Consider the following 23,802-nt stretch of genomic DNA (forward strand, 5'->3'; position numbering starts at 1 on the left):
CGCTATCCCTTTCTTAATAATTATTTTATTTTACTTCACAACTATGCCTAAGTCTGTGTACCGCTCAAGCAAAGACAAATTAAAGTGAAATCAAAGATAAAAAAAAAGTTATCGGAAGTCAAAGTGAGAATTCGACCAAAATTGTTACAGTTGTTAAAACTTCGCCGAAGAATAATAAACACATGAGATTGTCATGGACACTGAAAGTATTTCTAAAAACTGCTCCATTTAATAGGCTTTTAGAAACATTAATAAAAATTACCCTTAATACGGGCAAAAAACTAAGTAATTAGCCCTCAAAGATTGCAAGACAGACAGATTTGAAGGAAAATTTAACATTCTCATACAATGTAGCTGCTACTTTCTAACGTTGTTAAAGGTGCTCAAAGACACATTTTCAATTAAAAGTAAATAAAAATCACGCTTATACGAGTAATCGCTAACAGGGTAGACATAGCAACAATCCGAAGACAAAACTTGCAGTCACTTTTGGTATTCGTATTTTAATGAAGGTACATAGATTTCAAGGAAAAAGTTATCCCCAAACACTGATGGTGATTCATACTATTGGATACTAAAATAAAATCTGTCTTTTAGCACCTTTAACAACGTTAGAAAGAAGCAGCTACATTGTATGAGAATGTTAAATTTTCCTTCAAATATGTCTGTCTTGCAATCTTTGAGGGCTAATTACTTAGTTTTTTGCCCGTATTAAGGGTACTTTTTATTAATGTTTCTAAAAGCCTATTAAATGGAGCAGTTTTTAGAAATACTTTCAGTGTCCATGACAATCTCATGTGTTTATTATTCTTCGGCGAAGTTTTAACAACTGTAACAATTTTGGTCGAATTCTCACTTTGACTTCCGATAACTTTTTTTTTATCTTTGATTTCACTTTAATTTGTCTTTGCTTGAGCGGTACACAGACTTAGGCATAGTTGTGAAGTAAAATAAAATAATTATTAAGAAAGGGATAGCGACAAAATGATTATTTCTGAAGTAAGGTAGAAAATCTAGAAAAAGGTACAAAATGGGTCATATCTCCTAAACCGTAAATAATTGCTGAACATACATGGGGGTGTTTCTGGTAGCTAATGAGCTCCTCTTTCTAATTTTTCATTTTGAACCTGAACTTCTGGGCCACCCTGTATATTGTTTTATTGGCAAGTAGCCTGGAAAGTACCCAATGAAAGAATCAATTGAATGCTGACGTTTAATGACATTACTACACGGATTACTTAAATGGAATCGCAATTGGACTTGGCCTTGACAAAAATCTCTTCAAGATTAGAATCACAATCTAACAAGTTTCTCAGGGAGTAAGCTCTGTCCGTGGCGAAAGACCTCGGGCTTTTCATCAAATATGAAGAACTTACGTCGTTGTCGACCGGTCTGATCGGGATCGAAGGACGCACACTTACAAAATCCTTCACCAACACGTCAAGTAAATTTATTGCATCGTCACTGTAGCGCGATATATATTTTTTATTACGCACTGTATTAATTTGCTTTACCATCAGTTCAAAGTTTTTGGGAATCTCATCATCAGAGAAACAAGTACACAAGAAATCAAATTCATTGTCAGAATACTGCGTGGATGCATCTTTTTTCAAAACTCTCCTTTTTACGACAATAATGCTAGGCGGTGTTGTGCGCCCTGACTTCGCATATTTCACCAACTGTTTTAAAGTTGGCAATGTGCATGGTTCATAGTTCGGTAGGTCTAGAGGCTCGTATTTTGATGTCATCCTCATGTATGGGGGCAAATGGTCCCGTATTTGTTTCTTTGCCATTTTGGCACATTGGCAACTCTTCGTTGTAATGTAATCGATGTAGTTCTCGAAAGTAGGCGCACGGCGCATCTGTGGCTCAAGCTTGCTTTTAACCATAAACCTAGACTCGGTTTGAACTGACCTCTCTTTCCTCGTCTTGTTGATACACCTTTGTGAAGACGCGGACCTTAGTAGACCCTGAGCCATTTTAGGATTGTGCTGAGCAGAGCTACAATAGCAGTAAGGTAATTTACAGATAGGACATTCTATTTGAACATCATTCACGTTTGGTAATTCTTGTTGAAGGATTTGCTGCAAAGAACTTTCCAGCTTCAACTCTTGCAGTCGCTGAGCAGAGGTAGACTTTACGGGAACACAAAAATTGTAATCTTCACTATCTTCAATGTCAACATCGTCTCCGCGATTGCCGCAAACGTATTGACACATTTTATCTGTAAACAATTCATAATTGTCGCAAGCAGCATAGAAATATCTTTTATTGATGACTACCAGGGGTAAATGGGAAGCGCTGGAAGTGCAATGTTTCGGGCAGAGGTTGGCGTCGATGTAACCAGGTTTGGCTCCTTTGTCACAAAATAGGTAAAAAGGATGCGGCCTTGCCACTGGAGGATTATATTCCGTAACTTCAGATTCAATAATACTTTCAGCATCGGGTATTTCAAGGGCCTCACTCAACTGAAGCAAAAGAAGCTTTTCCATGTTTACGAAAAACTCCGCGTACTGCGGCATCGTCCTCAAACAGTACTCAACAAACAATTGAAACTTTTTCACAACGTGACATATTTTTCTTTTCCAAATGTTATCGAGTGCTTTACGACGTTCTTGGTGCTCTTGGTATAAACGAAAATCAATATTTTGCATATTAATTTCTTCTTGTAAAGCTTTAACTCTTTTCTTATGCGCGTGCTTAGTCTGCTTAATTTCTTTTTCACATGCTTCCTTTTCCTTTAGAGCCACATAGACCTGACAAGCCAAATTTTCGCTGTTGAGTAATTGCCGCAATTTCTCTATAGTTATATGTTTATCGTAATTGATATCGTGTATTTTATTTGCTGTATCCCTCCGAAGCTGTTCGACTGCTTTGATAAAATTCTCCTTTTTTCTTGCTTTTTCTTTTAGCAAGTTTTGTTCATACTCTTCGCACAACTTAGTCGCTTGAGACTTCACAAGAGATACATAGCGTTGTTGCATATGTATAAAGGCCTCTTCGCGAATTCGTTCTACTTCTTTCGAGGCTGCCTGGTATACCAACGCCTCCAGTTTACTCACGGAAGTTGTGTATAACAGCTCAAATTGATGGAAACTATCCATAATTTGTTGAGTGTTCTTTTTGGCCTCCTCTTGGCAATTTTTTTCATATTCAGTTCTATTGCTTACTGTAATAGCATTTTTCCATTTTTTGTCACTTTCGATTATAAGTTGTCGTTTTTCTTCTATCAATTCTTTATATCGGCTATATTTTAGCTTTTCTCCGATGTGGTTTATGGCATAGAAGCCTACATCAGTTAAGCCTTTGTCCATGGGTTTGAGGACTACCCGGCCCGCGAGCACTTCTTCTGGAGGCACGTACCAACTGGAGCCTCCGCCTTTCTTCTCTTCAAAACCTGCAAGAACTTTCTGCCTCGGGGTCAAGTAATTGATACAAATTTTAGTCAATGGAGCGTGCATCTTCTCAATCATCATATTTTGTGACGGAATTTCATTCCTTTCTAAATAACATTTCCGAAGGTAGTAGTTGTCGCTTAAACGGTTCATTGAAAAATAACAGTAATAAATATATCAAAATTATAATAATTAGCAAAAATAAAAATGAGTATAAATAAATTGTATTTCTAAAAAAATTGCTTCATTTTTGACACTGTCAATTTTTCCATAAACTGGTTTAAAAGTTTAACAAAGGCAAAGGTTAATTAATGTTGTTGCACCATAAAGTTCAATAAGGAAGTTAAACTGGGTGTGAATTTTAATTGTCGTATTGTGATATATTGTCAAGACTTCGTGTGTGACTTATTAACCAGCGTGGCGCCTAAAGAAGCCATTTTTCGCTATGATTGATATGATAAAGATTTGGGCAACTATTCCATTTACCTGATAAGAAGCCACATCGTCAGATATTGTATGTTCAATCGACGTCGTACATTTCAGAGATTGGTCGTTCTAAATATAAAGAAATATGCTAATCATAAGGTAAAAGTTTTGTATAATTAAAAGTATATTAATATAATAAGAATACTAATATAAGACAAAGTGCCTAGTAGTCGCAGCGTTCCTTTTTGAATATCTCTTCTAACTTAGGAGCGTCGTCCAGCAAGTATCTCAGAGAATACGCACGATCGGTAGCAAAAGAAGTCGCGCTTTTACCCATAAATGAACCGGCAACCGAACTGCCCACTACACGTGTCTCAGTAGTCTTTGTATAAATCTTCGAACCGTATACGATCGACTCAAAAAGCTTTATAATTTCTTGATCTGAGAAACAAGTACACGCTATGTCAAATTCGTGATCTGAACACTGGAGGCCCACGTCTCTCGTTTTCGATTCCGCTTTCGGCGGTGGTGGTGGAGGCGTCCGTACTCCTCTAGCTTTCTTCACCAATCTTCTCATAGTCTCCAGTCTGCACGGTTCATAATTAGGCAATTCTGGTGGCTCAAATCTCGACGTCTTTCTCATGTACAACGGTAAATGTTCTTCCAAATGTTTTTTTGCCATTTTTGAACATTTGCAACTCTTTGGTGCAATAAAGTCCATGTAACTCTCCCATTTTGGTTCGCGTGCTAAACGTAGCTCGTCCTTCCTGGTTTTTAATCTGTTTCCCATATCAACCTCTACTTCAGGACGTTGTGAGTCGGGGTGTTGCCGAGAATGATATAATGACATCTTGGATGTATGTAGCGGGCTACAAAAGCAGTAAGGTATCTTACAAACACAACATTCAATTGGAAGTTCTTTGATATTCGGTAGCTCTTGTTGAAGAATTTGCATCAACGAACTCTCTAGCTTGAGATCTTCAACTTGCAGTGACTTGGTTACTTTTACAGGAACATCGATGGCATAGTCATGGTCATCTTGGACGTCAATGTCATCTCCACGATTACCACCGATGTATTGAGTCACTTTATCCGTAAAAACGTCATAGTTGTTGCAAGCAGCGTATATGCATCTTTTATTGAGGACTACAACGGGTATTTGCGAAGCGCTTGAAGTACAATGTTTGGGGCATAGATCCTGTTCAAGTTGTGGCTTATAACCCTTATCGCAGAAAAGGTACCAGGGGTGGGGTCTTGGTGTTGGGCCCATATACTCCGGTTCAGTTTCAATAATACTCTCAGCACTTGGATTTTCTGCCGCTGCGTTTATCTGCAGCATCATTAGCTTCTCCATGTTCAGAAAGAACTCCGCATGTTCTGGTAATGTTTTCAGGCAGTATTCCACGAAAATTTGGAACTTTTTTACGATGTGACATATTTTTTTCTTCCAAATCCGATCAAATTCTTGACGTTTCAACTGTTGCTCTATTTCCAAACGAATTTCGAAATTTTTCATAGCTATTTCGTCATCTAATACCTTCACCTTTTTATGGTGGTCATGTTTGACTATATCAATTTCTTTCTGGCATTCCTCTTTTTCTTTTAAAGCCACATAAACTTGACATGCCAAGCTCTGGCATTCGAGTAGGTGCCGTAATTTCTCTATGGCCAAATGTTTGTCATAGTTTATATCATGTACTACATTTGCCATATTTGTTCTTATACTTTGTACATCTTCAATGAATTTCGCCTTTATCTTTGCCTTTTCGTTTCTAAGCTTTTCATCATACGCACCGTACATTGATCGAGCTTGATAGTCTACAAGATCAGCATAATGTGCCTCCATATATTTGAAGGTTTCTTTTCGATTTCGCTTTATCTCTTCAATGGCTGCATTATAGACCATATCCTCTAATCTCGTTACAGAAGTTCTGTATAAAGCTTCAAATTCTTTGAAAGCTTTCATTATCTTTGCTGTATTTTTTTCAGCTTCTTCTATGGAACTTTCTTCATATTGTTTTTTATTGCTGGCAATGATTTTTGCTTTCCACATGTTGTCATTGTCGAGTAAAGCCTGTCGTTTCTCTTCCAGCATCTGCATAAAGTATTCCATTCTCAGTTTTTCTCCGATGGAGTTGATGCCGTTAAAGCCGAGGTTGTTGAGGTACAGTTTTTTCACGGGTTTGAGGACTGCGCGGCCGTCGAGCAAGTCCTTCGGGGGCATGAACCACTCGGAGCCTCCGCCCTTCATCGGGGGCTCCAGGCCCGCCAGCACTTTCAGCTTGGGCGTCATGGACTTGAAGTAGACGAGGGCAAGAGACTCGCACATCTTGTCCTTCATAACGGTCTGTGTCGGCACTTGCTCCCGCTCGAAGTAACATTTTCTATGATAAAAATTGTCACTTAATCGGTACATGTTAAAATATTTAATTAATTATATATTACTAAAGTATCAATCAAAAATCACTTAAAAAAAGCTAAGAAAAAAATCTTTAGCAAAATCATACGCCATGAAATATGAATGCCAAGATGATTGACAAGTACCTTTTTTATTAAAAAAAAAAACAAAATGCCGTAAAGAAACGTAGTGTTATAAATTCTCTTTGCAACACATCATAGAGCAACACGGACCTCCGCGGACCCTGGAGACTCTATGGGCTCCGGTGCCATGGCCATGACGCTTGTAGTTTGTTTTTAAATCTTTAAAGAAGGTTTTAACATTCTAGTAAGTACTTTGGATCATACTGGGTCCGAATGACATCACGTTTCACTCTCTGGAACTATGAAATAACATTTATGTTATGTTAAAATCAGTAAAAGAAAATTAAAAATTCAAATATTTTATTTTAAAAAATTATAAATACCAGTTTCGCTTACATTTAAAATTCAGTCCAACTTACACTATGTAACTTCACCTACTGCCATTTGCTGTAGAAGATTCATGACGTGACAGAATCTCTCTTTGATTTCCGTCACCGACCTGTGTGGGAGCAACTCACTGATCCTTCCAAACACTTGTTCTGAGCCCGCCTCTCCTTTCAGCACTTGCAACATCGTCTTATCTTCATCCCTCGTCCAGTTCCCTTTGACTTCAGGCTTGTTTATCTCTATATTGGAAGCTTCAACTTTCGCCTGTTTTAACTTCACATCTTCTTTCTTGATAATACTAATACTTTTAGCGTCAGTTCTCTCTTTCTTTTCCTTTTTCTGTATCTCTAATTTTAAATCTTCCTTTTTATCCTTACAAATCTTAGTTTTGATATTTTGCTTTTTCACTGTTTTTGGGCTGTTTGTTACGCATTCCTTATTCGTATTGTCGTTTACGTCTTTTGCGTTTTTGGTTGGGGATTTGAGTTGCTTTTTGGGTTTTTTCGGTGGGATTTTGGGGGTATTTTTGTGACGTTTGGGCGAGGCTCGCTCGTCGTCGGACTCGGGGGGTGAGAGGTCCCAGGGGGTGGGGGCTAGTCGGCGAGCGTGCACCCGATAGGGCTCCTTGCTGTACGGGTATGTGACACGCGCAGTTCGCAGTAACCTGCCGTGCTGGAGGAAGACTCGCCCGTGAATATACTGGAAACACCGAGTTGACTTTGTAAAAGACCAAAAATTACTTAAAGCAAATAACATACCATACGCTCACTATATCCCAATTGGAATAATCAGAAGTACATCGCAAGATGAACTAAGTACCTCACTGAGCTTTCTTTAACACGTTGACAGTCCAGTGATCCATATACGGGTCATGACGGATTAGCTCCATACGCGCGTGACCCATGGGTCACTAACAAATAACCAGGTACGCACTAAGGGCGGGTGCTCGACTTGGATCCCAGGTAACTTAGCAAAGTAGTGAAGTAATGTGCGAGGGTTACAAGGAAGTCAAAACATTTTGTATGGGGACTGTCAACATTTTAAAGCAAATAGCTTCTTTCAACCTAGGCAAGCAGACACCGGAATAAACTGGACAAAAAGGTAAAAATATAAGAAGACCAAAACCCAGGACCAGACGAAACGTACCTACCATAAAGTAGGTACTTTCTACGGTTCTCTATTTTTACGCATACATTTTAATGTAATAATTTACCATGGCATAATGTTACTTGTCCTATTATTAGTTACGCATAGTATTAGTTTGTCATAACTTTTTAAGCATAATTTTGAAACTCATAACTACTTTAAGCATAATAATTAATGACAATAATGATATATAAGCATAATTATTATAAGCATAAAAACTATACTCCGAAAAAGAAGTTTTGGCACAACTTTGAACATTTCCGAAACTTACTTTTTCCTTGGCTGCATTTGGTTCATGATTGTGACTTTTTATATTTTTTGACTCTACTTCATGCTGTTGGTCATCATTCAGCATACTTTTCGTGTGTAAGATAAACATGCTGGCGGCGTAGGGGTGGCCCAAGGGCCACCCCCGCCGCACCCTAACCTACTGTTATGCCTTGAAAAAATTATGACAAAACACTATTATTCTAAAAAAGAATTATGGATACCTATTTATATGCGAATCAAATTTATACCAACAAATATTAGTCCAAAAATAAGTTATACCTAACAAACCAGTATTCTTAGATGTTATTATGGGAAAGTACTATTATGCTTAAAAACGTTGTGCGAAAAGGATTATGATAATTAAAATTATGACAAAACCATTTATGCATTTTAAGAGAATCCCACTTTCTACATATGGATTTAAGCCTAAAGTTCTTAAAAATTTCGTATCTAGAAAGTACTTAAGAGTACTCATAAGTACTTTCTAGATACGAACTTTGAGTACTTTTCGCGATAACTCAGGCCTATGCCTATGAAATCGCGGGTTGGAATTACTCCTTTAACTAAGAATGATTATTTTTTAAAGACTGCTGATGGTGTCTAAAGTCATATGGGTAGAACTTACCATAGTATCTGTGCCCTGTTTGACCTCCAAGTTCCGCTTACTGTCAGCCTCCTCAAACTCCCACACATCGTATCCTTTGTCATTCGTCAAACAACTTTCGTTCAACATGTCCACTCCCTTCTCATATAAACTGGAAGAAAGTTATGTATTTTCCTTTATTTACTTGAAACTAGTCATAGTATTAAACAATAAAACGTATTTTGTAAAAATATCGTACATAATATTATTTACTCGTAAAATTTAGTGTCAGTATAATACATCTGTTGACCAATTAACAGAGAATGTTATGGAAACTGGTAAGACATTGAAATAATACGATTTTGTATGATAAGCCAAATGGCGGCAGGTTACCCACAAGCCCATTGCCCTGATTTCCTGGTTGATTTCTACTAGTTAAGTCTGATGTCGCAGGATAATAATCCATCTTTTTCTCTTACTATCTTTCATGATCAGCTGAACGGATTCTTTGGTTTTGCCTACTCCCAGTCCAACAGAGAAGTCGACACAATACATTAAACTGCATATCAGTTTGCGGGATCTGCATGGCACTCGCGTCTCGAATTATATCGAGGGCATAGACGTCGTACGGCCATTGGTACGGTTGCCGAGCTGCGAGGGATGGTTTCTGTTCCTATTAGCTACAAGCTTACCTATCTGGTGGCCTTTCGTCTGGGAAGAGTGACTTAAACATCTGACTGAGCCGCGGGTTAGAACGCAAATGCGGTAAAACTCGGTTCTTCATCTCTTGACAGCTGCCAGTATTGATTCCCGTCGTCAGTGCTCTTAAAACTTTCCTTAGAACTGTAGGCTTCCGAGCGAATGTCGTCTAAAACGCAGAGGATTATGAGTTATTCTTCATTAGTTGACGTATTTGTTAGCTAGGGTCGCAGAGTACTAATAAATAATAACCGACAAAAACCAGGTCAATAGTGCTCCATTGACCTATTTAATGCAGGTCAACAATGATGATAGGTCAATAATAAGAATTCAATACACAAGGCACAGCAAGAGATATAAGGGTGTTAGTGACATGGTAACGAATACTCTGGGATGATTTAGACCTGGTTTTTTTTTTGAGAATCATGGTCTGAATCATCCCCCTTCGTATTTGTTACAATGTCACTAACACGTATTTAAGTAAATAAAATTGTAATATTACCTGAAGTAATTCTATGAAACTGGTCATTTGAACCAACATGAAATGATCCATAAACCTCCCGACTTCAGCTGCCTGACCAGGCTTCAAGAACAGCAGAAACTCTTCAGCAATATCCTTATGCTCTTCTCCAAATAATTTCTCAATCTTTCTATATAAATCTACAGGTGACTCTTTAGAGGGGTCAAAAGTTTTCAAAATGCCTTGAAATTGTGCAAATTTGTTTGTAGGCACTGTCGGATGTGAGGAAAACCTAGATTGTACTTTTGTGTAATAGGATCTGACTAAAGCTGGAAAAAAAAGTAGTGTAAATATTGTTTTAAACAGTTATTAATCCAAAATAAACACACAAATAAGCCATGTAATTTTTGAGAACAAATTTAACCTCCACCTAAGAAATATTGAGCATTGAACATTGTGAAATGAAATATGGAACCTTCGAGCATTGCATTTATGAAAGTTGCCAGTGCAACTTTATTATTTATTTATTTTTATTAGGTATATTTTCTGTTTATTATTTATTATGTTGCTGAGATAATTCTAAAGTACTCCTGAACATTATATGATAATGAATCATTAGTAATCTATATCTGTAAATGATTGAGTGCAATGTTTACCTGTCTCTAGGGCATTCTCATTAGGTTTAGGCTTTTCATCACTACCTTGGTCCTTTTTCTTGTCATTTGATTTCTCTTTTATCTCTCTCTCACAGAGTTTTGTTGACTCTTCTGCAACTGCGACCTTGGAAGGAAACGGCTGAAACAGTTGCAAAACAAAATAAATTATGTAAATCCGTTCCTGACACACTCGTCACACGCCATTTTCTAATGATAAATTCGACATATAACATAAAAAATCCGTTATTTTGCACCTAAAACGTGAAGCAAAACGTACAAATATTACAATACTACTCTGAAATAGTTAATATAACTTTCTTTTCAAGGTAATACTGATAAAGAATCAAGTTACATAAAAATCCTTGCGCCAATTTCTCTGACTCACCTCTGTGTTAATTACTGGTTTTTCAAGCGGATTTTGGTTGAAGAAGCTTGTACTTGGCTCAATCTTGTTACCGAAAGCATCCTGACTGTCCCTGGTGAACAAAATTGGCATAGAAGGCAGCATCTGGAAGATGTGGGTTTTCTCCGCGCAAAGTAATCCACTCGACGATCCGAAGTTTCGACACGATTTTCACATGATATTTTACACAAAACACAATCACCACAAAAACAAATGACAACGGAAACTAAAAATAAGTCAACATTACGGATTTATAACCGGATTAAACATTTTTGTTTGTATTTATCCAAACAATACATGCATTAGAAAAATGGAAACAATTTTGACAGATGAGATCGTCGTTGCTCGACGCGAAATCAGGAGAAAGAGCGCGCGCTCGTTTCAAAATTATACAAGATTTTTCAAATAAATTTAACAACAACCGGCCATAAAAATACAAAAAAAGTAATTCTATAACTAATTACTATATTTATTTAGTTTGTGTACAGAATTTTACTGTCAGTTATTTCGCAGTTCTGAGGAAAATGAAGACGTTAACAAAGCCGTTCTCGTGAGCGCGTTATTTGAAATATTGCTCCCTAGACTTCCGAATTAGTTTGAAAAGTTTATTCAATTTAGTAATATATTTTTTATGAGTTGATTTTGGTATTTATTAATTGTTAATTATACTAATTTACCACTTTCATGCTGTTTACGATACGTTTTATTGTTTTATTAGTCATCAAAAAAACCACGTAGGGTTTCGTGATTAAAAAGTTTTGTAAGTAAATGTTTTAGTTGAATAAAATTGTACTTGTCTTTATTTCCGCTTTGAAGTCTTGTAATCAATTAATTGCAAGTAAGTATATTATTGATAAACTACCTATAGCTTTTAATTAATTACCCATGTGTATAAAGTTCCGATTATAGGTACATATTTAAAGAAAAAAATATGCATAACTAACGATTAATGAGAAAGATAATTAATAAAAAGACCGCGATTAAGTAAACAACGTAAAGTGTGCGCAGAGCCACAACCTAAAAAAAACAACTTTTAGAGTAATTAAATGTTTTCACACGAAGTATAAAAAAAATAGTAAGGAATGATTTTACTACCGACTTAATTAGGACTCCGACCAAATTAGGATAATAAAAAGAGGTATCTCTCGGAAAGGTTTATTTCACTATTGACAGAGTTCTTCCTATTCATTTCCATTTGCAAATAAGTATACCTAAGTAAGTTTTACATATGCGAAACAAACTGACGATCGAACCTACATTATTAGCATAGCATAAATACAATACAGCATGCAATATGTAAATAATTTAATAATTGTACTCTTGAAATAAAATTGTTTGCCGTCCATGTCACATTAAAAAAAAGATGAGAGATTTCCTTTCACCCACTGTACCTGCCCGGGCGTCAAACGCGTGACCTCCGAGTCAACAACAAAGAATACCTGTAGAGCCATTTGACCCTACCCACCATTATTTATGGCCACTATGAATATCTATAGAAATATTGAAAAGTTTGTTGCGTTCGGTTGTCTGGTAACCATCGATTTTCGTGTTCAACACGCGACATAAATGGAATCATTGTGAATCCATTCTTTAACCGTTACAGTCCGCTATCGTGTCGCCAAATTACAATAATAAGCTATTATTACAATGATTCATGAAATATTAATGTTGAGAAAGAAAAGAATCGCCTGGTTGTGACTTTTGAATGTAACTGACAAGACCAAAGTTTTGGCTAGGAAGTTTAGCAACAATGGCTTCGATTTTGCCTGCGGGACTCAGAAATGGGGTAAAGTATTTTTGTCCATATAATATCGTTGTTATACAGTGAATACCGCATGACATCCGCATGACATACCGCATTTTGGAAAATCGTATTCGTGATGTTCGTGACAAGTTAAGTAGTTTCAATGGAGTCGGTTAAAAAGTGTCTCAACTTTGTTGTAAAAAGTCACATCAGAATGCATTTAGAATGTGATCTTTTAACATAAAGGCGCTTGCGTAGTTTTCACTAAATCTGAGGCTTAGGGTATTAGAGTAATATTTTCCATCTTTGTATATTTTTTTAGTTTTCCATTTTTGTATTATATCACTTCCTGGATCTAACAAAGGAAATCATTATGCGTGCGTGTGCACGTGAATTATTCTACGTAATAAGTTGAATTATTTTTTAATCTACTTATACAGAATTAATTACTCACATCACTAATTTAAAAAGAGCCACGCTCTTGTCGGTGTAGTATTCGCCATGCTACTTTTTTAGGTAAAAATAGGGCAGTGGTTTCCGTCTTGCCTTCCGTTTCGAAGTACCTACTCTGTCTGACGCGATTGGGATGGCGCCCAGAGTAGGTAGTCTATTTTAAAGCCGTACTAGGACTTCTGTCCTCCACCTCTGAATAGTACTACACAGTAACTGCTGCCCTCTGTCAGGTTCCAGGCAGTCCCTGTGACTTGCCCCTTCCGTCCTGCGTTGCCGTACCGATGGCTCCCATCTTCGCCTCTGCAACCGTTGAGAATTACTAGGTCTCTAATAAATAGTTCGCAATCTATAATTAATTACCTACCATCAGTCGCATCTACACCTAACATCATGTTTTTTTTTTATGAGACGTCTAGACCGATATGTCATCCTATGCAAAGACTAGAACTTGTAACTTGTGGAAATATATGCACACACACTACACACACACACCCACACACCATAAACTTATTATCAAATTTAAGAATAAGAATAAAGAATATTTGTGTACAACTTGCTTTTATGGAAGAGCGGAGTCTCCTGACACAGGCACTACGCTTAAAAGGAGACTCTAATCACCTTTTTTACTGTAAGTAAATAGTTGCTAACAAATAAATAATTTTGAATTTTTGAATTGAATTTTGTAACGGCCACACAGCCACGTCTGAGCAACCCCATCCAATAGTCTCCAATCTCCATCCAATGATCAGACTTAAAATGGCAACATAACATAAGTTCGTAACTAAATTATATCCCAATTGGGGTCGTCAGAGGCACATCCATCACAAGATAAACTACCTAACCACACGTACAATTTAAAATATACTATTTATTTTGTCGTTTATTGCAAACCTTACAGCTGACATAATTCTTAAATAATTGCTTAGCTTAAATTCTTGTGGTATTAACAAATCAAATATTATATTATATTGTTATGTTTTTGATTTTATTATTATCATACTTACCTATTATCTAAACACAATAACAACTTATGCATAGGAGGTAATTTAACTGTAATAAACAGCATAAACTCATTCACTTTGACTATTATAATTAGCGTTTTAGCCTTGTACATAAAGGATGCACATCTATAAGTACTATTCAAGTACGTTTTCCAATGAAATCATTAGATACAACTGTATTTCCACTAAGAAATGTAAGTATGTACGGTCACGAGCGTTAATATGTATACACTTTGGTACCATGCCACATTAACTTTTTTGACAAATTGAACTGTAAGTCTCACTAAATGTCAAATATGTTAGTGCGACAGAGTCCTAAAGTGGGTATATTATATTGCTCATGACTGTACATAGTAAATAGTTGGCGTGGAGTGCAGTGTGGAGAATAGAGGGTGTAAATTGGTTCGACCATTCATAAATGGGTTATCTACGTACCTAAGAGATTTACGTTATCTTCAACTTTCCTCATGTGGGATGTGATATCAATAACCGCCATTATTCCTGGTGACAGGGTAACTTTTGAGCCGTCAAAATCCCCTGACACTTACTTACTTAAGTAACTTTAAGCCAGGACGGATTGCTTAACATATCCTCCGAACTCCAAAGCAAGGAATCATGTTATCTTTCAATCAGGTGATTCCCTCATTCGGCTCTTACCGCTATCGGCTCACTACGGTCGATTATTTCTTTCAAATAATTATAATCCCTTCAAACGACCCTCCCATGGGAATCGAAACCAGGAACTCACGCTCAACCACTAGACCACGGAGGCCGTTACATACAATATTTCAATATTTATTACACACACATTTGTTTGTGAAACAGATAACAACATGGTTATTCTTTCCCACGCCTACATTTAGGCTAAATACCACCAACTTTATCAATTTCTAAGTAACATACTACCTAATGTGGTTGTAAGTATTGATTGACCTTACAGTTAATTTTATCATACTTATAGACCTGTATTTACTTACTTATTCTACCGCTTCCTTCTGGAAACCATGGTCACATGGGTCTCAGTGCAACTGGACACTGGGGCAACCTCAGGAATGATCTTATTTTAAGCGTAAGGGATTTATGAATGAGTAGATGAAAGATGATTATCGGGAATCGGGAATGTTGCTTAACACAACCATGCTCATTCATTTAAGTACTTACAAATTTTGTGATTATGTACCTACGCTCGGCCTTGTATAAAAGGAAACGTCGAATAATGTACGGTTTCTCGATTATACTTACCTCTTTTCCCAGACAGTAGGCAAACGCACGCGATATTAAAAACACGACGAATCTGTTAAGAAAAATAAAACACTAAAAAAAAATACGCGGAAAGTTTTTGGCGGGAAGTGTAGGCAATTGACATTTATTTTAAAGTTAAAAATGGCTGACGATAAAGATGGACGCAGTAACAGTGGCAGTGAAACAGAAACGCGACAAGTGAACATCGATGAAATTATCAGCAAAATTCAAGAAGCGCCCACCGAAATTGTTTGTGATATTGTAAATAATTGTTATAAAATATTTTGTTTAACAAAATAAGTTTTGTACTCACAAAAAAATCTTCACCCATTTGTTGTCCTTGTCGTTTTAGTCACAAGTTTTGGTACAAAACGGTTACGATGTACATTAGGGTAGTTTCCAACTAGTCAAATCAGTTACTTTTTACTGAAAGTCAAAACACGAAATTAGTATGGAATTTGTATGAAAAAGCAACCTGTGACGTCATAGAAAAGTGACAAAATGTCGCATCTTTTTTTTTAATTAAAATTCATAAATAAGTTTAATAGAAAAAAAGAAAACGTTTTTTGTCACCCTTAAATCTGTCTTTTTCATAAATAGGAATCTACCCAGCACTTTTGGGACTCTTTTTCTCAGTTTGTCCAAAAGAACATATCTACATAATATGATTCGACTTCTACGACAAATATCCTTCTTCTTCTTATCATGTGGGTTGTGAGGTGGAATACCAACCTCATCAACCCTGGTGTCAGGGTTATTACTGAGCCGTCAAAAGTCCCTGACATGGCTCATGTAACGACTACATACTTACATCAGTAAGTAGTAACCGGGAACAACGAAGCACGGATTATCTTACTTTCGGACAATCAGGTGATCAGCCTGTAGGTAATGTCCTAACCAAACTAGGAATACTTAATTAACTAACAAATACCTAATTATTACATATTACTTACCTAAATAATATTCAGTCAAATAAATGTTATATGAAGTTTGGTTGCATAACAGTACATACTTACCTAATTATTTTGTCTAACTTATTTCAGGTCAAGGGCCTCGACGCGAATCGCTATGCAACCAAGAAAACTGTCGCCCAGGGCATGTTGGACATAGCCCTGCTGACTTCCAACGCATCTCAGTTGAAATACGTGCTCCAAGTGGGTCCCAAACATGAGTTCTACATGTTACTCGTGGTACTCATCTCAATATCCATTGTTTTACAGGTAAGCATATTTTCATTATCTAGGGGGTTTAAAAAGGCCACATCAAAGCAATTCACCTAAAAAAGCAACATTGCAATTTGACATTTGCTCATATAAATGTAAGTGCGCAATGCACACAAAATGTCAAATAGCAATATTGCTTTTTTAAATGAATTGCTTCGATGTGGCGGTTTTAACCCTTCAGATCTACCTACTTAAAATCCCTCATAAGTAGGGCAAGTCTATGAATGTCAGAGAAACTTGTAAGCCACCAGGGAGAACAAGAAACTAACTCGAATAGTACTTAGTTGTAATTAATTTTACAGTTATAACCGCTGTATAACAAATGATTGTTGTTCCGTGAAGTTATGACTTTATAATTATAATTTTCGCGCAGAGAAACTACCTTAGCACTTAAGTATTTATGAGTCAACCTAACCTAACTTCTAAAGTTTAAGGGAGTAAGTAAAGGCTTTATCCTGTCATACCTACTGAGAACGCCATTTAAGTAATGTCAGCCAACACATAAGTTATTGTCCTTCATAAACGAATAGATAAAGTTTATTAAGTCTAAGGCGCACGGAAAGCCAAACAGAAGCGCTGTAGCTCGCGCGTCTGCTGTGCCTGTAGCACATTACAGGTGCACCTAGATCTTTTTAGATGCTCTTTAGTGTCACTGCAGTGTGTTGACTCAACGCCAGTGCGCTCGTAGTGTGCCGTCTCTACACCTTTTCAATGCATACAAAAAGTATGAAAGGGATGCGACAAAAAACAGTCATTTCTGTCTGGCAGATGCAACAGGAGTTAGGTTTTTCTGTCTGGCATCTAAACACGCGGAGTTGTTAGGTGGCGATGGGCATGGTGCTCCTATCGTTGAACCTGCTCCGTGACTGCCGGTTCCAGCACCCGCGGCACAAGACCTCAGCGCTGCATATAAACTACGCCACCACTGCATCTGCGTTCATCGTCACCGTGCTCAACGTACTTGTCTCCGCCTTCGACTCCTCGCTCGCTAGATACATGGAGCTCGATTATGATTATACTAGAACTGCGCAGTAGGAACGGCTTTCAGTTGCGGATAATCTTAATAACGGTATCTGTTATTAGTATAAGAAGTGTAAAGGCCTGTTTGAGCTGCATAAGTTTGCTGATAAAGTATCTGATAGCCTTTCCAAAAATGGTTACAAAAATACTGCTTTAGAACTATTTGATCTTAAATTTTTGATCAAAAAGCTAGATAAGGTTTGAAATAAGTTAGCAGCGTACGGCGGGGGTGACCCAGGCCGCAGCTCATTCGCTGCGTTTATTGGTAAGAGTAGAAGCCTTCCATATATCTAGGTACTTCGTGCCGCGCGTGGCCTGGTTGTCATGCTGAAGGCGCTGGTATACAAATATAGTGCTAGATCTAATTAATATAACGTTTAACTTACCTAATATTAGTCATTATAAATTATGAATCTATACTCACTCATAAAACGCATATAAAAAAGTAGGTACTTAGTTCGAAAATTAAGTAAAACAAAATTATTGTTTTAGCTGCTAGTCGGGTTGCTATTCGTGGTAATCGGAGGCATGGACCTGAACGACGATGATGACGCGCCGTCAGCAGTCGTCCTTAATGACGTCATCGTCATTTTCATATTCGTCATTTCCGTCATCAATATCGTCATATCCGCTTTTGGGATCGAATACTCTAACAACCCATTGATATTAGAAAGATTAAAATACATTAATGAGGAGTATTTGAGGAAAGGGAATGTTACTGGTGCTTAATTTTAAGAGTTATTTATTTCTAGAATATAAATTGATGTGACAAAAATTGTAACCAAAAGTGGTAGTAAAATTATTGTGAGTTTTATAAAGATAATGAAATGGCAACATCTTAGTGAACCAATCACTGTGCGCTATCTTAATCTGTGTTACCAATTTAGATCAAATAAATTATAATTGGTAGCTTTCTTTATTAGATAGAATTCACTTCAAAATAATGTTGTATGGCATAGAATAGATGTACTTAACATAATTATAACCAAATGCTTCATAAAAGTTATATGGTGTAAGTGATATCAATGTTTAAACAAAACTTTGGTTGATGCAGGCGAGTGCGGGCGTGTTAGCCCTTATCATTTCGTCTCTCGATGATGAGCATAACCAGAAACAAAAGAAGATATCTGACTGGCTGTACCACACCTCTGTTGGTCTTATGACTGGCGTGGTCTTCTGTGACGTCATCAAAATGACATTCGGTCTTGACCCTGCGCTCTCGGAACAAGACTACCATGGAAACGCAAGTTCCAGTTTCTATGAACATTTCTTTGTTAATAAGCAATAAAATACCTCATGTGCCATGTCGTCGTAGACCAGCGTAATGTAAGTGTAAATGGCAATGAAAAATTGTGGTAGGTACCTATCTAATTTTTATAAAAATGAATTCCAGATATAGGTATCTCCAAAAACTGAAAGATGTGGTGACGTTTTCAGTTAAATAGCATCTCCTCTGAAGATTTGAATCCTGAGGTGGGACCTACTTAAATCACTGAACAAGTTCAGCTATGAATCGTCAATTGATATGACGTGAGTAACGCTGAAGGAGAAACCAAAAAATAAAACGAAAAGTACGACACATACTAAAACAATTTGATTGAGGGAAGGTCTGCATTCAGATTCGAATCGCAATCTAAATTAAGTTCTAAATTTGAAGTTATTTAACAGTGCTTTATCCCACTAAAGATTAAGATGTTCAATATAGGTACCTGCCTACATTTTCGTTGCCATGTAAGTAGTTAAATAAATAATTAATCAGTACTATTTAGTAGGACGTATCTGTTCAATTACAACATAATTAACTTATTTTTAAGTCGAATAGACTAGTTATTGAATGATTATTGTATCGATTAATCGATTGGTGTGATTACTTGAATCTTTTATCGTAATAACAGGTTGTATTCGCTGAATATGAAGATGTAGTTGGATGCTTAATAATAAATGAAAATAGGGCTTAATAAGAACTGAAAGAAGTATTACTTTCACAGTAAGTTTTTCGTAATTATTTACTTTGTTATGTGTGACTTGTATCTGTGTAGTGCCTGCATGTTATCGAAAAATGTTACCGTCTTTTACTTAGGATATTTCATCAGGTGCCATCGAGAATCAGAATGTGTTTGCCATCAACCTCTAAGGCCATCAAGAATCGACTATCGAAATGCGTTACCGCCATTTTTTTTGGATACGCGCCAACGAGTGTCTAATCGAATCATCGAACACCGGAAGTCAATATCATTACCGTGAACACAATATCCTATCCTTTGTCGCCAACTTACGTTATTCCCATGCTTTATTCGTAAAAAGACAAAAGATTGTATGTGGAATAGTAACTAAATCGCTTAATGATGATCTAAAGCTCGGGTGAGAGCCTTCAGCGCTCCCCATTTTCCGGCCAAGTAGTTAATGCCATCTGCGGCAAATCTACAATAAGTCACGTCAAAAAAGAAATGCTCTAAAGAATTTTGCATGGACAGGAGAAGGACCTGGTGGTGTAATGGTTAACACGCTCGTCCTGACATGAGAAGAGTAGCGGGTTCAAATCCCGTTCGAGTCAGAGTTTAGTTCGATTTCATTTTCTCTTTGTGTGTTACCCTAAGCATGGGAGTGGTATAGAAACAAAAGTAAACTATAATTTTAGCGTTCACGATAATGATTTTGACTCATCGTGTTCGAAGATCCACCTAACCTGATGAAAAACCCTAAAGTGTATTGCCGCCATAAAGGACAGATTCGGCTGTGCGTATGCATGTAGGTAGACGTAGTAACTAGGCGTAATATAGGCGTGCGTGAGCGTACGCTTACCTACTACTAGTTCCGAGTGTTCCGTCCGACACACTTCCACATACGTCTACGCCAACGCACCCCGTGTAGCCTAGCCTTTATTTTCTTTTTATGTCATGATTTTTATTTATTATGGAATGGATGTTCCTTCGTCTATATTTTTTGGTACTGTGGTTTTAATTTATTTATTTTATCTTTTTTTTCATAGATCGTATCGGCAATAGTAGCAGTCGTTCTCAGCTTCATTTTCAACATCAATCGTCAGCCCGATCAACGTAAGGCGGAGATTTTGAACAATGTTAGTTTGATGTTCAAAATTATAAGTATAACGCTCAACACCATAATCAGCATATTTTACTCCATTCAAATCGATCACTTCGAAAATCTTGTTCAACCCATGCAAGTATCATGAATTTGAAATATGGATTAAATATTAATTTTTAAGTTAACTTACTAAACGCAGGGTGGTTTACCTTCTTTTATTTGAATTTATCAGTCACCCTTTATACATACCTATAAGTAAGTAAGAACGAAAGAAGAAAATTATAATATTCAATTATGTTTATGATATTATTTATGATTATTATAAATGTAAGTACGTAGAAGTAAGTATAAGTTATAAAAAGCAAGTGCACTTTTTGTATCACGTTATCGGCTTATTATAATTGTAAATAATGGTACTTATTCTAAATTTAATCATTAAATAAATTAGTTATAGATGAGTCGTTTTATTTACCAGATTTCAAACAATACTTTCAACTGCTCACACTATTATGGATTGTAGGTGCGAGTTGAACTAAATATATTATTATATCGTATATTTGCAAATCATTATGTGCGTGGTAATATACTGCACGTACCTACGTATAATCGTATACGGTGACTATAATGTAAATATAATTAACCAACACTATTTGCTGTGCGGTTAATAAATCAATTCTAAAGCTCAATTATTGCAACAACTACGTACTGCAGTATAAAAATATTAAAATCCATCTACTGCGAATTCTTACCAAAATCCCTCATGCATACGTAACAAATTGGTAACAAACTGTAACAAAACAGGGCTTTTTGGCGGGAGACGGGAACGGGACAGTTGCTTTCTTCATTGAATAATCTAAATAATTAATACGAAGTGGTGTTTTGTGGTTAATGATCGCATTAAGTTAGTCGGAAGACATTCGCGAGTGTTATTATATTGGAGTATTCAATAAACAAAGTGTATCTGCCTATTTTCGCTTCGTGTCAGGAAGCCGCTTCATAACTCAAAAGTTTATGCGGACTTTTGAGTTAATTCGTTTGGGGTTCGGAGTAGGAGTCTACTCCGAGGGTGGGGGCTTAGGTTTCATCATCATCACCTTTCATCATTTCATTAATCATCAAGAAAAAAAATACGTCAGACATGGCTGTATGGGCATAGTTCCCTTTGCCTTACCCTTCGGGGAAAACAAAAACAAAAAAAAAAATGTAACAAAACAGAACGAAACGACTTTATCCAAGAAAAATTGCGATGAAACGAATGTCCATCCAACTGCCAATGTCAAATGTGATTTTTGTACATGATTTTAGAGCTATACATTAACATGAAAGGTGTAATGTCTATGTTTGATATTGACTATTGCTTTATTCATTCGTTGATAGCATTAAAATCTCGCAACGTGCGATTTAAACATTTTCAACTTTACCGACCTATTTTACGAGTTCCATAAAAGTTGTGAAAAATCAATAAAACTTGTTGATTACTGTTTATGTATTGTAAGAAATCGTAACAATACAATACAGTTACTATAACTAGTGCTTTGTACGCGTTTGAGACGTAAATTTATTTCAGAATTTATTATTGTCTGTCCGTGAATAATTCGTTTAGCTAACAGGGTCGATAAAAAAGTGAGAGTCGAATCGAGGTTATTTGACAGCGCATAACCGCGCCGCCACAGAGATAACGAGTTTGCGTTCTAAATTGCCCTCGTACACAGTTTTAGTTGGTTCCAAACCGCGGCGGTGACTAGACGTCATAATGGCTTCTGGAAGAATTGTTGTTTACGGCGGACGCGGCGCTTTGGGAGCGGCATGCGTCAACCACTTCAAATCGGCGAATTGGTGGGTCGCGAACATCGACCTTAACCCTAACGACAAGGCCGACGTCAATATCACAGTGCCGAAAGACGGAACCTGGGTACAGCAAGAGGAACATGTAGTGAACGAACTCGGTGCGGCGCTGCAAGGTCAGAAAGTGAATGCGGTGATATGCGTCGCCGGCGGCTGGGCCGGCGGAAACGCCGCTAAGGAGCTGAGTAAGCAAGCAGAACTTATGTGCAGGCAGTCAGTGTGGAGCTCAACCATTGCTGCCACTCTTGCCGCCAAATACCTCTCACCAGGAGGCTTACTAGCACTCACTGGTGCTAAAGCCGCTCTAGAAGGAACTCCGGGCATGATCGGCTATGGAATGGCGAAGGCTGCTGTCCACCAACTTACCAAGTCCCTCGGTGCCAAAGATTCTGGACTCCCCGAAAACTCATTAGCTGTTGCCATCATGCCTATCACCTTGGATACAGAAATGAACAGAAAATGGATGCCTAAAGCTGACTTCAGCACATGGACTCCGCTGACCTTCGTGGCTGAACTGTTTGACAAGTGGATCAAGGGAGACAACAGACCAACCAATGGCAGCTTGGTTGCTCTTGTTACCAAGAACAATGTCACTGAATTAATTGTCCAATAATTGCCAAGCATTGATCATAGATCATCATAAATATTCGTAATATTTCAATGCATTGTTGAAGCCTAGATGTCTATTTATAAAAAAAAAGACTTAATATATTTGTAATGTTGGTGGCCAATTTGTATATTTGTTGCTCAATGATTTTGTTAATGCTTTTTGCATTTAAAGAACAAAGTAATAATGTACTTTTAATTATTTAAAATGTTTACGAACATCAGACAATAAGGGAACAATCTCATTTAAGTGTAAATGTATGTGGTGCATAATATGAAATGTATGTTTGATGTGATATATCTACTTATGAAACATTAAAGGTAGTTGAATAAAAGAGTAACTATTATTTTCTTTTTGTTACATCATTATGTGTGCCTTTAGATAAGGAGGTTCAAAATGATAAGGAATTGAACTTACTAGGTAGGTATATTGAATTAATATCACCATATTAAATATAAAGGAGAGTTAATAATTCAACTAGTTAGGTATTACGACAGGCATAACTTTTAATCCTTTAGGGAAATCCCAAACTTTAAGGAAAACCCACAGGTTGCTAATAACAAATTTATTTGGAATTCTATATGACGCCCAGTTGCCCGTACAGTCATGAGCAATATAATGTGCCAATTTAGGACTCTGTCGCACTAACATAATGTGACATTTAGTGAGTCTTACAGTTCAATTTGTCAAAAAAGTTAATGTGACATGGTACCAAA

General features: G+C 36.9%; 4 protein-coding genes across 5 annotated transcripts; 2 read left to right on the plus strand and 2 right to left on the minus strand.

Moving 5' to 3' along the window:
• Nucleotides 1-4,044: 4,044 nt before the first annotated feature.
• On the minus strand, nt 4,045-6,237 carry LOC126374318 (uncharacterized). The gene has a single exon (XM_050020878.1). The coding sequence runs from the start codon at nt 6,235-6,237 to the stop codon at nt 4,045-4,047; it is 2,193 nt and encodes a 730-aa protein (XP_049876835.1).
• Nucleotides 6,238-6,645: 408 nt separating this feature from the next.
• Nucleotides 6,646-11,248, minus strand: LOC126374366 (uncharacterized). Its single transcript, XM_050020980.1, has 6 exons — nt 10,889-11,248; nt 10,504-10,642; nt 9,890-10,176; nt 9,381-9,556; nt 8,731-8,860; nt 6,646-7,388 (listed from the first exon to the last, which is right to left on the minus strand). Exons 1-6 carry the CDS (start codon nt 11,009-11,011, stop codon nt 6,723-6,725), a joined length of 1,521 nt encoding a protein of 506 aa, XP_049876937.1. The 5' UTR covers nt 11,012-11,248; the 3' UTR covers nt 6,646-6,722.
• Nucleotides 11,249-12,508: 1,260 nt separating this feature from the next.
• LOC126374474 (ninjurin-2) lies at nt 12,509-21,014 on the plus strand. 2 transcript variants are annotated; one of them, XM_050021134.1, is made up of 3 exons: nt 12,509-12,692; nt 16,390-16,566; nt 20,579-21,014. In XM_050021134.1, exons 1-3 carry the CDS (start codon nt 12,657-12,659, stop codon nt 20,780-20,782), a joined length of 417 nt encoding a protein of 138 aa, XP_049877091.1. In that variant the 5' UTR covers nt 12,509-12,656; the 3' UTR covers nt 20,783-21,014. The 2 variants fall into 2 exon arrangements, with proteins under 2 accessions (XP_049877091.1, XP_049877090.1); XM_050021133.1 differs by lacking the exon at nt 20,579-21,014 and adding an exon at nt 18,644-18,932.
• Nucleotides 21,015-22,049: 1,035 nt separating this feature from the next.
• On the plus strand, nt 22,050-23,426 carry LOC126374447 (dihydropteridine reductase). Its single transcript, XM_050021099.1, has one exon. It carries the CDS (start codon nt 22,388-22,390, stop codon nt 23,090-23,092), a length of 705 nt encoding a protein of 234 aa, XP_049877056.1. The 5' UTR covers nt 22,050-22,387; the 3' UTR covers nt 23,093-23,426.
• The last annotated feature ends 376 nt before the right edge of the window (nt 23,427-23,802 follow it).

Source organism: Pectinophora gossypiella, chromosome 17, assembly GCF_024362695.1.
Source record: "Pectinophora gossypiella chromosome 17, ilPecGoss1.1, whole genome shotgun sequence".
NCBI lineage: Eukaryota > Metazoa > Arthropoda > Insecta > Lepidoptera > Gelechiidae > Pectinophora > Pectinophora gossypiella.